At 39.4% G+C, this 14,553-nt stretch overlaps 1 protein-coding gene across 1 annotated transcript in view; it reads right to left on the bottom strand.

The window, feature by feature from the left end:
- LOC102472662 (nucleosome assembly protein 1-like 1) overlaps window positions 1–901 on the bottom strand; it is a 1,488-nt gene extending 587 nt beyond the window's left edge. Inside the window, exon 1 of the mRNA XM_006147806.3 lies at window positions 156–901. Within this exon, the coding sequence (XP_006147868.1) occupies window positions 156–843 (688 nt within the window). The 5' untranslated portion in view covers window positions 844–901. The remainder of the gene's footprint in view (window positions 1–155) is intronic.
- Between the last annotated feature and the right edge of the window lie 13,652 nt (window positions 902–14,553).

The following is a 14,553-nucleotide window of genomic DNA, read 5'->3' as shown; positions in this document are numbered from 1 at the left end:
GAGAGGAGAATGGAGGAGAAGGGATTGCGGCGTGACCATCCCCCCTGGGGGGTGATTTCTCGCTTTCTGTCTCTATGTCTCTCTCTGTCTGTCTTGCAAGCGCACGTGCCCTACAGTGAAAATCTCTAAAAAAAAAAAAAAAAAAACAAAGGGATCAGAATCATGTGGTTCTGACTTCATTCTATATGTGTTTGTCAACACTTCATTTGTAAAATATTCATTGGGTTCAAAGTGAAATTCTAAGAATTCTAAGACAAAACTCATAGGCTGGGCAGCATCTGAGAACTTCACTTTAATATCTTTCAAGTGCTTCAGAATAGGTTCATCATGTTCTTGAACCATATCACTGAGCAAGTCAACATTCTTAAAATCAGTCAACCAAAATTCAGGAATTCCCTTAGGGTCTTCTTTTACTTCATCTTTTTTCTCCTCATCCGGTTTCCATTCACATTCTTCTTCTGTAGGTTCATTAATTGCATTAATGATCTCAAACCGCTTATCAAATAGAGGCTGATAGAGAACACCATACTTCCTTTCAAGATCATGAACTTCCTCATAGAATTTGGCTTCTATCTGTGCACATTTGACTTGAAGGTTTTGCAGAGCATTCACTCGTCTTTTAACTACCCTAGGCAAGCCTTCAATGTATCCTGTTGGTGTTTCTACCAGACCATCAAGTCTTTCTTGAAGGGCTGCAAGAATCTGAGGATTTTGCATCATCTGAACAATCAGCTGACACGGTTTGATTTTTGTTTCTTCACCAGTTTCTTCTTCTTCCACTTCTTCAACATCATCCAAATCTTGATCAAGTTTAGACTGTTCTTTGTTGTCAATGTCTGCCATGTTGTAAGAACTTCAAATATCGGCAGTTAGTACCGAGAGCCAGGCGGACGGAGCTGCGCAGGCAAGAGACTCAGGGCGGCAGCAGTGGTGGGAGGAGCAGGAGGCGGTGCTGGGAGCAGATGGCGCTAAAAAAGCATATTTTAAAAAATCCAATATAGGTTGGCCCATGACCTAGTGGTTAAGAGAGTTGCCTCTCTCAAGGCCAGCCATGATTTGAATTCTGGCCCAGGGGCTAGACACACATGCCGAGGCTGTGTGCAAGCAAGTCCAAAGTCCCCATAGAGGGTCAGCTGATTGGCATGGTGGTTAAGATGACTGGATCCCACATAGCCAACTCTGCAGTTCAAGTCTGGGACCTGGTGGCTTAAAAAACACATTGGACTCATGATGTGCATACATGCCCCAAATCCCAGAGAAAATAGAGAAGGGGTTTCAGCATGGCCATAGCTACTAGAGAGTGCTTTCTCACTTGCCCTTTCTCTCTCCAGCCAGCTTACAACCCTGAAACAAATTGAAAAAAAGAAAAAATAGAGCAATGGGGGAGAAGGAATTGTGGCATGACCATGCAACCCTGGGGGGTGCTTTTTCCCTCTCTCTTTCTAAGTTTTTCACTGGTGGGTGAGTGCACATACCCTCTGGCAATGAAAAAACAAAAACAAAAAACAAAAAACAACCCAATATGAGATCCATTGATATCTGACCAGAATAATACTGTTTACCTAAAAGATGTCAGTGAATGGCAAAAAAATGATAATAAACAGTAAACAGAGATACAATATAGAAAGTAGATAAATCCATTGTTTAATTTTCTTTTCTCCTAGTTAGAATGTAAACTACTTTGAGGACCAAAATTTTATCGAGTGCCAGATACTATACAGATACTAAACAGAGACTCAATACATGTTAGTATTTGTTAAAGCAATGAGGAAATGAGGCTCAAAGGAAAAGAGCTGTGGACGGAAATATCCTAAGTAAAATGATCAGAATATGATAGAGGCCGCAAGTCAAGGGTGGAGCAATGAAGTTGGAGAAAGTTGACTTTGGGAGTTTCCCTTCTGAACCCTGCTTTATGGATCCAACTGCAGGGCATCTGCATATTCAGAGGTGTTTCTCCACATGCTTCTTGTTGCCTTTCTCCTAGAGGTATTTTTGAATCATTGAGAAGTCAGTGGCTCTTACCTGGGAATATATTATATTATCTGGAAACTTAAAAACAAAACTAAAAGAGAATAACAATAATAATAAAAACCCAAATAGCATCTAAATTTTCCTTCCCTAGGGAGTCTAATTTAAATGGCTTAGGTGGGAGCCAGACATTGGTAGTTTTTTTTTAAGTCCTGCAGGTGGTTTTACTGTCTAGTAAGATTGAGAAGCAACCAATAATTTTAAGTACTATTTTTGTCAGGTAAATTTGGACACTGAGAAATCTAAGCTTTATATGGAATGCAGTTCTGATTAGTACAATTTCAATCAGCCGGCACGGAGGTATCCGAAACCACTCCAACCTAAATTTAGCATGGCACTTGGAGAAGAGGTGTTCAGGGTGAAATGAACCTACATCAGGCTGAAGCTCTGTGTGCCCTATACGTTGGCCTCTACACCTAGAGATGTTGAGCTTCAGAAACTGCTTGGACAACAGAATAGCCTGTGGAGAAAAATTGTAGATCAGTGATTTCCAATTTCTAAGTCAGGGGAGAGAGGAGGTATTGTTGGTATGTTATTGCAAGACTTTTTATAGGTAATCATAAATATGTCTTGCATACATATCTATTTTTTCCCCAAAAGAATATTGATAATATCATGGTGAATAGAACACAGTTTTCTTTTTAAGCATTGTGTTGAGTTCACAGAAGCCTTTGGTTATTCTATATTTTCTCATTCAACAGATACCAAAATTGCAATTATTGTCATATGGAGCCTGAACTCGTTTTTTTTGAACACTGAAAGAAATCTTACATTTTTTTTTTTAAATGATACCCTCTCATCAAGTCTGAGAGAAAAAAGCTTGACATCTGGAGAAGTCCTGCAGGTGGTTTTACTGTCTAGTAAGATTGAGAAGCAACCAATAATTTTAAGTACTATTTTTGTCAGGTAAATTTGGACACTGAGAAATCTAAGCTTTATATGGAATGCAGTTCTGATTAGTACAATTTCAATCAGCCGGCACGGAGGTATCCGAAACCACTCCAACCTAAATTTAGCATGGCACTTGGAGAAGAGGTGTTCAGGGTGAAATGAACCTACATCAGGCTGAAGCTCTGTGTGCCCTATACGTTGGCCTCTACACCTAGAGATGTTGAGCTTCAGAAACTGCTTGGACAACAGAATAGCCTGTGGAGAAAAATTGTAGATCAGTGATTTCCAATTTCTGAGTCGGGGGAGAGAGGAGGTATTGTTGGTATGTTATTGCAAGCCTTTTTATAGGTGATCAGAAATATGTCTTGCATACATATCTATTTTTTCCCCAAAAGAATATTGATAATATCATGGTGAATAGAACACAGTTTTCTTTTTAAGCATTGTGTTGAGTTCACAGAAGCCTTTGGTTATTCTATATTTTCTCATTCAACAGATACCAAAATTGCAATTATTGTCATATGGAGCCTGAACTCGTTTTTTTTGAACACTGAAAGAAATCTTACATTTTTTTTTTTTTTAAATGATACCCTCTCATCAAGTCTGAGAGAAAAAAGCTTGACATCTGGAGAAAAGAACTTTTGGAGCAGTGAGGACATGCATGAAAGTGAAAAGGGTTAGTGGAGAACTGTTCAGTGGGTAGCCAGTATATTTAACTTTCTTTCATATTGAAGGAAGCTAGAATTAATCTGAGGTTGGAGTGCCCAAGCCTGATTTAAAAATAAAGCATCCTAGCCTTCTGAAAGGTGGCCCTAAATAATTCTTAACCCAAATAGAGAGGAGAAAACCCTATTTTAGATTCTGTGAATAGGTAGCTTTTCTGTGCCCCTCCAATAGAACCATTCTGATTCCTGTAAAGAGGAACAATATCTCCCTCTGTCATGATCATTAATAGTGAAAAGTTATCCATTTCTTTATCAGTTCTAAAGAAAAAAAAGGAAATGATAAAGCAGTATTGTTGTCTAAAATGAATGACTACAATGGCTAAATGCTTACTTTATAGTGACTCAGTGTTTCAGACTGACCTCTCAATTGAGTATAGGCAGGCCACTTGTATGTTTTCCGTCAAATCATCAAGAAGTGAAATGACGATGACAAGCCAACATTTATTATATATGAATAAGAGGCAGTTAGGACAGGTAAAGACCTGGCAGTCCTGAAACAACTGTAAAGACCTAGGAGTAAAAGCATCAACAATGACATTCAGCTGCTCAGTCATGCCAGCAAAATGGTGAGTGCCCTTTAGTTTGAGACTTTAATTCTAATGTATGCCCAAGACCGGAAAAGGCCACCATGATAGAGTGGTGGAATGAATATTTGATTTGAAGTCATCTTTCCTGGTTCTGAGTCTCTGCTCTGACATTTAAAACTTGTTGATCCTGAGCAAACCACCTAACCTCCCAGAATCTCTATTTCCCCACCTGCAGGTAGGAAATAACAAGAAATTGGGCTCTCTTATTTTAGTAGGTTGTGTGGTTCAAACAACATAGGTATTATAAAAGTATTTTATAAAATATTGGGTTGTTGGAAAAATTGTGATATATTTTTCTGTGTAAAAATGTGTCATGACGTTTCTGATTGCTCAATATAAAGCATCAAGGCAAACGTTTGTTATTATCACTGCATTAATCACCAAAGACCTTATTTAGTTCAAAGCAATGCTGCCCAAATCATAGTTTTACAACTTCTAACTTTTGGATTTAGAGTATCCCATATCCTCATCAGCAGTGAATATTTATTATAGGGTCCAATAATAGTCATGTAACTTTCAGGTAAATGTAGCTCAATTGATGCCCATAAACACAAATATCTGGAAAGAAAATAGACAAAAATGTATCTGGGGAGAAAAGTGCAGTCTACTATTAAAAATGTTGACTTTTTGGTAAGGTTGATAATTAAGAGCTTTGGAAAGCTGAGGAGAAAATAGAAATACTGGAAGCCCAAGAAGCTTGCCAATGGGAGGGAAGGACTGCTTAAACAGTTTTGTGAGCAAGGACCAGCAGGGACACAACGTGAGAGCCATCATAGGCTGCCAGGTGCTACAAGTTGCCAACCGTGTGCATGAAAAGTTGTCAACTCTGTGGGTGAAAATTTCTTTTGCTTCCTGGTGGAGCATGACATGGGTGATCTCCATGAAAGGTAAGGGGGGAATTAGCAGGTGTTTCAGAGTGATACCTTCCTGTCTTGATATTTTTCATTGCTTTCAGAAGCTCACAGAGAGTCTACAGGCACTATACAAAATTGTCAAGGACTCACGTCTCTTGTACCTACTTTACACTTCTCTGTACATGAGATTATTTAATTTCACATTTGTTAGCACTATATTTGCATTTTGGTTTCTGGTACTCAGATCATAACTCCAGACATTTCTGCCTTTGCCCTTTGGCTCTCTGAATTGCAATCATGAACCTGAAGTTTCACATCCCAGTGCTCAGTTCTGGCCCCCCAGACCTGCAGCAGTTTCCTCCAGCTACCATCACCCACGTCCTGTACACCTGGGCAGGGGGGCCATACAGAGTTGTATATGATGAGTCAACAATAAGTACATAATTCTCAGCTTTTTGACTACCCAGACAAGAGGAAAACCTAATGATTTATATCATAATTAACTGGCTCTGAGACAAAACATGGTTTTGGGGCACCTAAAATTTGTTTGGCTTTGAACTCCTCTAGTTCCCTGGAACTGTTCCCCCATCTGTCCTCATTTTGCCTCATGTGTCCTGCACTATTTCCAGTCTGTTACCCAATATAATTGTATTCTTGGTGGACGACTCTGAGAAGTAAGTGGCAGTATAGGTAAAACTTGTAGGAAGCTCAACCGTATCTTTGTTTTTCAGGGATTTTCAAGGCGAGAGAAGAAAAGAAGCAAAAAAATCATGGCTTTTTCCACCTGTGCCAAAAATAATGAAAACAGACAAGCCTACCACATCAAAAATCCTTTTTCCAGTTAAAGAACACACGGCCTGTTCATATTTCTTTATTTCCTAAAATTAGAAGAGGATTCTGACGTATAGTAAAATATTGAAAGAGATGATTATTGAAAGAATTCAATCTAGCTGGATGGAAGGAATTTAGGGAGCTGTGGTGATTATGACAATAATATTAAAACCAGGGAGCTCAGTGTGCGTATGTACTCCGTGGGCTCACTCATGTGGAAATGATGGAGGATCATAAGGCTTTCTGGGAAGTTTCTCCAGGAAAGGTCATTCAGCAGACATCTTCATAATGATTCAGAAGACCTTCAGTTTGTGGAGGAATAAAGCTTTAGTGAACAGTGGGTATTAGGCAGACATATCCTGCAGAGGAACTGCTGGGCATATTGGTGTCCATATGAGTTCCTTTGGCAAGAGGTACTGAAAGTTCTGGATTCTGAAGTTAAAATCCAGTAAGAAATGAGCTTAATGAATCAGAGAATGGCAAACTTGGGCTGCATGTTTATAGAGCATCAAGGATTGCTATTAATTTACAATACAGCAAAAATATAGCTGAATCAGATGATAACTAGTAACTCTGACCAGGGCAAAATCAGGTTAAATAGAACAAAATTCTATGGTGAGTAGAGAGTCAAAAGGTTCATGGTATTAGGTTTTTTTTTTTTTCTGGAGAGATTTTCACTGTAGGGCGCGTGCGCTTGCCAGACAAACAGAGAGAGACATAGAGACAGAAAGTGAGAAATCACCCCCCAGGGGGGATGGTCACGCCGCAATCCCTTCTCCTCCATTCTCCTCTCGGGATCTTGGGCATGCACGCACACGCGCCCAGCGTGAGTTTTAAGCCACCGGGTCCGGGACACGAACCACGGTCGACTACGTGGGAGGCCAGCGACATAGCCATTACGCCAACTGCTGGTTCCCATGGTATTAGTTTTTAAAAAAGTTATTACTCTCTCCTTCAGTTTTACTTGTGTTTTCATAATTCTTCAATCCCAGAATGAACTTATTTTTATTTATTTATTTTTTTAGAGAGATTTTTGCTATAGGGTGTGTAAGCTCACTGGAGAGACAGAAAGACAGAAAGTGAGAAATAATCCCCTAAGGGGAGATTGCCATGCTGCAATTTCTTCTCTTCCATTCTCCTCTTGGGATTTTGGGCATGCAACGCACATGCACCTGGTGTGAGTTTTAAGCTGCCAGGTCTAGGACTCAAGCTGCAGTCAACTACATGGGAGTCCAGCAACATAACCGTTATGCCCCCTGCTGGTCCCAGAATGAATTTATTTTAAAAAACATGGTAATATTTTAATATACAACATTGATTTTTAGAATTTAGTCTTGTGGTCTGTTAATGATTTTTCTTTTCTGAACAGATGCTACAGAGTAGCAGATAGTACATACAATATGGTTGTATGTGGTAAGGTGCTCCCTGATGTCTGTATCCAGAAGGGTGTCGGTGGTCTTGGATGTGCGGAGGAGGTGAGAGCGCCTGTGGTGAGGGAGTAGAGAGTGAAACTTATAAGGTCTTAGAAACTTGATGACAAACCTTAACTCTACTTTTGTGGTTTTGAAACTTTATGTTTAAAAATAGTTTATTTAAATACAGTTAGTTCAGTATGATGATTGTGACTATCACTTTCTTTATCTCTTCTCACCCTAAGATGATGGTGTATGGAAGAGGACATATACCATAAAATACTCATACACATGACTATGTAGGAGTTTTCTTAGGATAGGATGAGCCTGGGACCAGCAGTTGGCATAATGGATATGTTGCTGGACTCCCACGTAGTCAACCACCGTTTGAGTCCTGAACCCAGTGGCTTAAACTCACACCAGGCGTGTGTGTGTGCGTGCCCAAGATCCCGAGAGGAGAATGGAGGAGAAGAGATTGCAGCATGGCCATCTCCCCTGAGGGTTGATTTCTCACTTTCTGTCTCTCTGTCTCTCTCTGTCTGTCTGGCAAGCACATGTACCCTATAGCAAAAACTTCTCCAAAAAAAGAAAGCAAACAAAAAGAATGGAATGAGCCATTTTCATCAGCGAAACTGAGTACCCGCTGCTGCTTAGTCTCTGACTTTACTGAAATAATAAAAAAGAATCTGTGCTAATATTTATTCAGTCACTTAATATTTTATAATGAACATTGACAGCTTTTAAAGGACCTAGATAAGGCAGCACACACATTTCTGTTTGTTTCGTCATGGGGTTGGGATTCTTGTGCAGAATTTTCACGGTTCTCTGGTTTTTAAATAGATTAGTATGACACTGTAGAACATTTCTTGTTAGTGGGGAAAATTGGCAGCAAGAAGTGTCTAGCAAAAATAGAGGTATGCTTCCCAAATACAGTGTCTTGAAAGCTTTGGAGAATAAAGGACCACATTCTGTTTGACCATATTGGCACAGTTTGCTGTATACCTTTCTCTTTTGCCTACTCTTGCTTCTCACATCCCTCACTAACCCTGGCATCTCAGAGATGCCAAAACCTGAATAAAACTAAATAGTTTTGCTTCTGTGAGCTAAATTATAATGTGCTCTTAAAATGCATGTACGTTTTTTACTGTAGTCTTTGCAGTAGATGGCATAGGGACTTACGTTGTATGAAACATGATGCTCTCATTATCCACATGGCTACAATACTGCCCTACTCCTGTCTCTAGTTGCTTTCTGGTCTGTTATTTTAAACCATTTTTCCCAGGTTTACCAGCCTCTCTGTCCTCCTCTTGCTTTCTCCTCTGGCCTTCCAGTTCTATTCCATTCCCTTGTCGGCAGCTCTCTGCCCTCTTGGCTTTTTTCTCTTTACCAAATATCCCACATCAACATAAGGAAGGCCCTGGAAGTGAGCAGTAACCAAGTCATCTCCCGAAATTAGCAGAGAAGAAATATGGTGAATATGCTAGCTTTAACTCTGCCAAATAGCTGCAGACACATTTTAATACAAATTTAGAGCTCAGACCCTGCATAAGGAAAATTGGTTGCTACCAACCTCCACTCCCTTCCTAACACTTTCCCTCAACACTTCTTGTGTCATGTGCTTTGCTATATGCTATTTCCTTGGGGACAATAATGAGAAATGCTATAGACTACTTCAGGCAGTCGAGTCTTGACTGACTCCTCAGAAAGAGAAGGCTTAGTCTGACTGGGACAAACTAAGGGAGGGAGACTGTTGACTGCAGCTCTAAGTAGATGCCTAAGTTTGGAAAGACAGTTCTAGTCATACTGGTAAAGAATAAGACACTGCGACAGTGAATATATGTATTTATTTTGAGAGAGAAAGAAAAGAAGTTTGTTGATATGAAAAAGAGTAAAGAGAGGAACAGGACTAGAAAGGGTGTCACAATTGATATAAAAAACTCTCAGAGATGGAAGGTGTGAAAGCCATGGACATCCAAGGGAAGAAGGTGGGCCATGGACTCAAACACACAGAAAGGAGGTCTTATTTAAAAACAGCTATCTGTATTGTTTTTATGGCTGTTATTAATGAGCATGGCTTCTCTTTTCTTCTAAGTTTCTTGAGAGTGGGATCTGGGTTTGGCTTGCTCTTCTGTGAAATGTGGTAAGACTCAGGCGCTCCCAGATGTCAACGCTGTCTTGCAGCACGCATCATCTGGGTGTTGGGTATTCTTGCACATGTGTAGGAGATGAGAAAGCCCATGGTGAGTGAGCAAAGAGTGAGGCTTACCAGGTCTTCGAAATTCTATGACCAGTGTAACCTTAGTTTTGTGGTTTTTGACACTCTCTGCTTAAAAATAATTTATTTAAATACAGTGAAGTGTGATGGTCTTGGCTATCATTTTCTTTATATCTTCTCACCCTGACTGAGATTATGGTAAATGAAAGAAGACATATTCCATAAAGTAAATAAGTAAATAATTTAAAATTATGATAGGATCTCATGTTCATTGTTGAAAAATTAGATTAAAAGTTAAAAAGGAAAAACAAGGGGAACCAACACATATGAGACATATTGATAGCTATAGCTATCAGTATCTATTAACACACTTGGTATACATTGTTTTTTGATAAATTATTATTTTATTTAATAACATAACATAATTGTCTCTCCACATCACTGGATTTCAGTGAAATGTCAGAAAAAGTGGTTTGAGAATAAGTTATGTTGGAATAAATCCATACCGTGAATAATTTATTCTGTAACTTGGAAATCAGATGTTTGAAACAAATGGTATCATTAGTCAGGAAAAGACCAAATTCTTGCTAAGAACTTGAATAATCATTAAATATAAAGCTCTTCACTGCAGAGCCCCAGTATAGGAAAAGTCATCTGGAAGGCAGGCAAGGATAAGGTTTCTTTTGATAGCATTTTTGTTATATTTTATGTAGGAATTTAGTAATTATTAATGAATTATATTTGTAAAGTATTTCATAAAGTATTTAATTTTAAAATTATATACTCTATTATCCATAAATATTAATTTAGGACATGGGTTTGCCTTTTTTTTAAATGAAGAAGAAAAAATGGTTTTCAGGGTAGAAAGATGTCTAATCTATTCTCTAGCCCTTATTTTTGAACTCCTATTCTGAAAAACTAAGATATTCTAGAAAATGATTTAATGTCAGAATTACAATACCTGATTTATTATTCACAGCATAATTTTTATTAAATACATTTTCAATCCCATTATCATTTTTTAAACTACTTAGCTCCAATCAAAATGAAAATGCCCATTTCTTCATCTTTATTCATGCCTTTCACATTTCAATGCCCTAGAAAAAGGCTTTCTCCATTATTAAATGGAAAATTATGTGTTGCTTATTATATCTGGAAGATAGAAGGATGTAGTGAAAATAAACTATGTAAAGGTGCTACGACAACAACCATTTTCTTCATTGTGGTTTTTGTTGTTTTTGTTTTGTGGTGTGTGGATGGTGTTTTAGACAGGGTCTCATTATGTTGCTATCCTCCTGCCTCAGCCACCAGAGTTGCTGGGACTACAGGCAATACCAGTGCATGGTGCCCAGCTTTTCGGGGCTGGCCCGGAATCTCAGCAGGTCTCCTACATGCCTCAGCCTGTTCTGCAGGAGCATTTAGCACCTGCTACAACAGCTGGGCTTGAATCAGCAACTGAGCCTGCTTCATCATATTTTGCTGCCCTAGAAAGATAGTATCTATTAGTTTGTCTTCATCAGAACAGTCTGGTTCTTGGGACCAGCAGTTAGTGTAATGGCTATGTCGCTGGACTCCCATGCAGTCGACCACTGTTTGAATCCTGGACCTGATGGCTTAAACTCATGCTGGGCATGTGTGTGTGTGTGTGTGCCCAACATCCAGAGTGGAGAATGGAGGAGAAGAGATTCCAGCATGGCCATCCCCCTGCGGGGTGATTTCTTGCTTTCTGTCTCTCTTTCTGGTGAGCACATGTACCCTACAGCAAAAAACTCCCCCAAACCAAAAAAACAAACAAGTTTGTTTCTCTTGTCAGTGTAATACTCTCCCAAACTTTTTCTGGTGTTCTAGTTGGGCTATTCATCTGAGCCTTGGGAACATATTTTTTTCCTTTTGTATCATACTTGGGAAGTTTTTCTCCCAAAGTAGTGAAAATGAGACTATGTTACTAGTGCCCTGCATTATGGCACGGTTGGTTTTGTAGCTTGCCCTGATAACAGTCTACTTGAGAAACAGGGCAGAGGTGTATGAAATCACTGCTCTAGGGGAAATAGCTATGCCACAATTTCCTCTTCTCCATTCTCCTCTCAGGATTTTGCATATTCATGCACAAGCACCTGGTCTGATGCTAAGCTGTGAGGTCCAGGACTTGAATTGTGTTATCAGACATGTGAGCTCCAACCATCTTAACCTCTATGCTACCTGCTGGCCCAGTAGTCAACTTTTGAAGACATACGTTTATGGGGCCAGCAGATAGCATAAAAGTTACGTTGCTGGCCTCCCACATTGTGGACTGCAGTATGAGTTCTGGACCCAGTGCCTTGAAACTCATGCTGGGCATATGTGCACGCATGCCCAAGATCCAGGTGGAGAATGGAGGAGAAGGTTTTACGGCATGGTCATCCCCCTTGGGTCTCTGGTGAGTGCACACAACCAATAGCAAACCTCTCTCTTTAAAACAATAACAACAAAAAAAGACAAAAAAGACCTAAGTTTATTCCTTACCTTCTTAATTCCTTGCTTTCTTAGACTGTAGTTAGGCCTTACAAGAACCCAATGGACTTGAGTGTTTAAAAGATTTCCAGAAATTGATGGAGATAACATCTTGTTTCAGTCTGGGCCTGAGACTTCCTGGCATTAGATTAATGGTTTAGAAATACCTCATTCACTCACCTCCTCTTCACACATCTTTCTCATTAAAAACTCCAAAGTCTCCACTGTTTTTGAAGAGTCTTGAGCTCTGCCATGCTCCTGGACAGACATTCTTGCTGATAACAACAAACCTTTTCCTATTTAAAACACCACTTCTTATCTTCACTCCCCCCACTTCCAATCCCACCTTCCCCTGCATAGGGAATGTGTGTGTGTGTGTGTGCATTTGTGTGTGTTTGAGAGAGAGAGAGAGAGAGAGACAGAGAGAGAGAGAGAGCACCACCCAGGGGGATGTGGTGACATTGCAATCCCTTCTCCACTTCATCTTGTTGGGATTTTGGGTGCACTCACACATGAGGCCAATGTGTTTTTCAGGCCATTCTCCACTTCATCTTGTTGGGATTTTGGGTGCTCACACATGAGGCCAATGTGTTTTTCAGGTCACTGGGGCAGGATTCAAACCACAGTCAACGACATGGAATCTGACTCCCTTAACCACTCATCTACGCCTTTCCCTTGACTTTGGTTTTCGACTGATAAATGATTAGATCCAGCTTTTGGTAACAGTAGCAGTAGGCTGAAAATAAAGATGAGATAGAAAAAGATGTTTTCTTTCTAATGAGTGTAAATAAATGTAAATGCAGAGTTATATATAAAATAGGACCTGAGAAAGCTTAACAGATATGTGACATGAAAATATATTTCCTCCCCCAAACCATGTTTCTGGACTGTTATTTTCAAATCGGAAGTACTAGAAAGAAATGTGGAAGGCCAGGTACTATTTAAAAGGGCTGGGTTATTAAAAAATATACATGCATTCCCAGATGAGGCATGCACATTTCAGAAGGACTGTCTTCTAACACAGATTTTATTTTACTTTTTAACTTGGCATAACAGAGAAGTCAACACCCTATTTTATAGATGCCATCTGTTTTTGTTTGACCTTAATTTTCTGGATGACTGCTTTTCTTCAAACATTTTGAGTCATGACTAAATTTCATTTAACAAGAAATGTTTAGGTTAGTTTATGAACAAGAAGTTAGGTGTTCTGAATCCAAATATGGTATTAAACTTCATAATGCTTATTTCTTCCTTTAACTAACTGGTTTGTAATTATGTTAATGCTCTCAGGATAAACTCCATTTTCCATTTGGCCTTCTGAAGGTCAGCAACATATTTATTTTAATTCTACTTCATTCTGACATTTTGTAAAACAATGGCTTAAGATTTATTATTCTGGCTCGTTAACAATAAAAAGTGACATATTTGGGACCAGCAGATGGTGTAATAGTTATGTTGCTGGACTGAGGTTTGAGTCCTGGACCCAGTAACTTAAAACTCATGCCAGGCATGTGTGTGTGTGTGCCCAAAATCCCAAGAGGAGAATGGTGGAGAAAGGATTACAACATGGCTATCCCCTCTGGGGGGTGATTTCTCACTTTCTGTCTCTGTCTCTCTGGTGAATGTATATGCCCATAGCAAAAACCTCTCTTAAAAAAGCAAACAACAACAAAAAGTACATATTTAAAAATATAACTTGAGAGGCCAGCAGGTGGCATAGTGGTTATGACACTGGACATGGCTGACAACAGTTTGAGTCCCAGACCTGGTGGCTTGAAAGTCACAATGGGCATATGTGCGTGTATACCCAAGATTCTAGGAGGAGAATGGAGGAGAAGGGATTGTGGCATGGTCATTCCCTTAGGAAGTGATTTCTCATTTTCCTTCTCACTGTCTCTGTCTCTCTCTCTCCAGCAAATGCACATACCCTATGGCAAAAACCTCTAAAAAAGAAAAAATATTTAAAATTTATAAATCAGAATTAATGATAAAATGACTTGCATTTAATTTAATAAGGTTTTTTTTTCTTAAATCAGTATTTCTCAAATTGGTCTCATTATAAACATTCTTGGAATGCTTATTAAAATTGTAGATTTCAGAGCCAGATGATGGCATGGAGGTAAAACTTGTGAGAGGCTGATCTAATGGGAATGTTCTAGGTTTACTTCTAGAGATGGGTGTACACAGGACCATGATCCAGGGCTGGCTCAAGCTGAGGGTGGACTATGACATCAAGATCAGAGAGAACTCTGTGTCTGTCTCTCTCTTCCAATATATTATGGTGCACAGTAATTATTGAGAAATAAACAGTTTCTGCTGGTTAAATTTTTATTTATTTATTTCTTTAAGGTTTTTTGCTATAGGGTACATGAACTTGCCAGAGAGAGACAGAAATGGAAAGTGAGAAATCACCTCCCAGGAGGGATGGCCATGCCCCATCTTTCCTCCTCCAGTCTCCTCTTAGGATGTTGGGCACACACACACACACACACACACACACACACACACATCTGTGCCCAG

Source organism: Tupaia chinensis, unplaced genomic scaffold (assembly GCF_000334495.1).
Source record: "Tupaia chinensis unplaced genomic scaffold, TupChi_1.0 Scaffold000225_1, whole genome shotgun sequence".
Classification (NCBI taxonomy): Eukaryota; Metazoa; Chordata; class Mammalia; order Scandentia; family Tupaiidae; genus Tupaia; species Tupaia belangeri.
The sequence above is the reverse complement of the archived record's forward strand: the minus strand, read 5'-3'. Positions and strand labels throughout refer to the sequence as shown.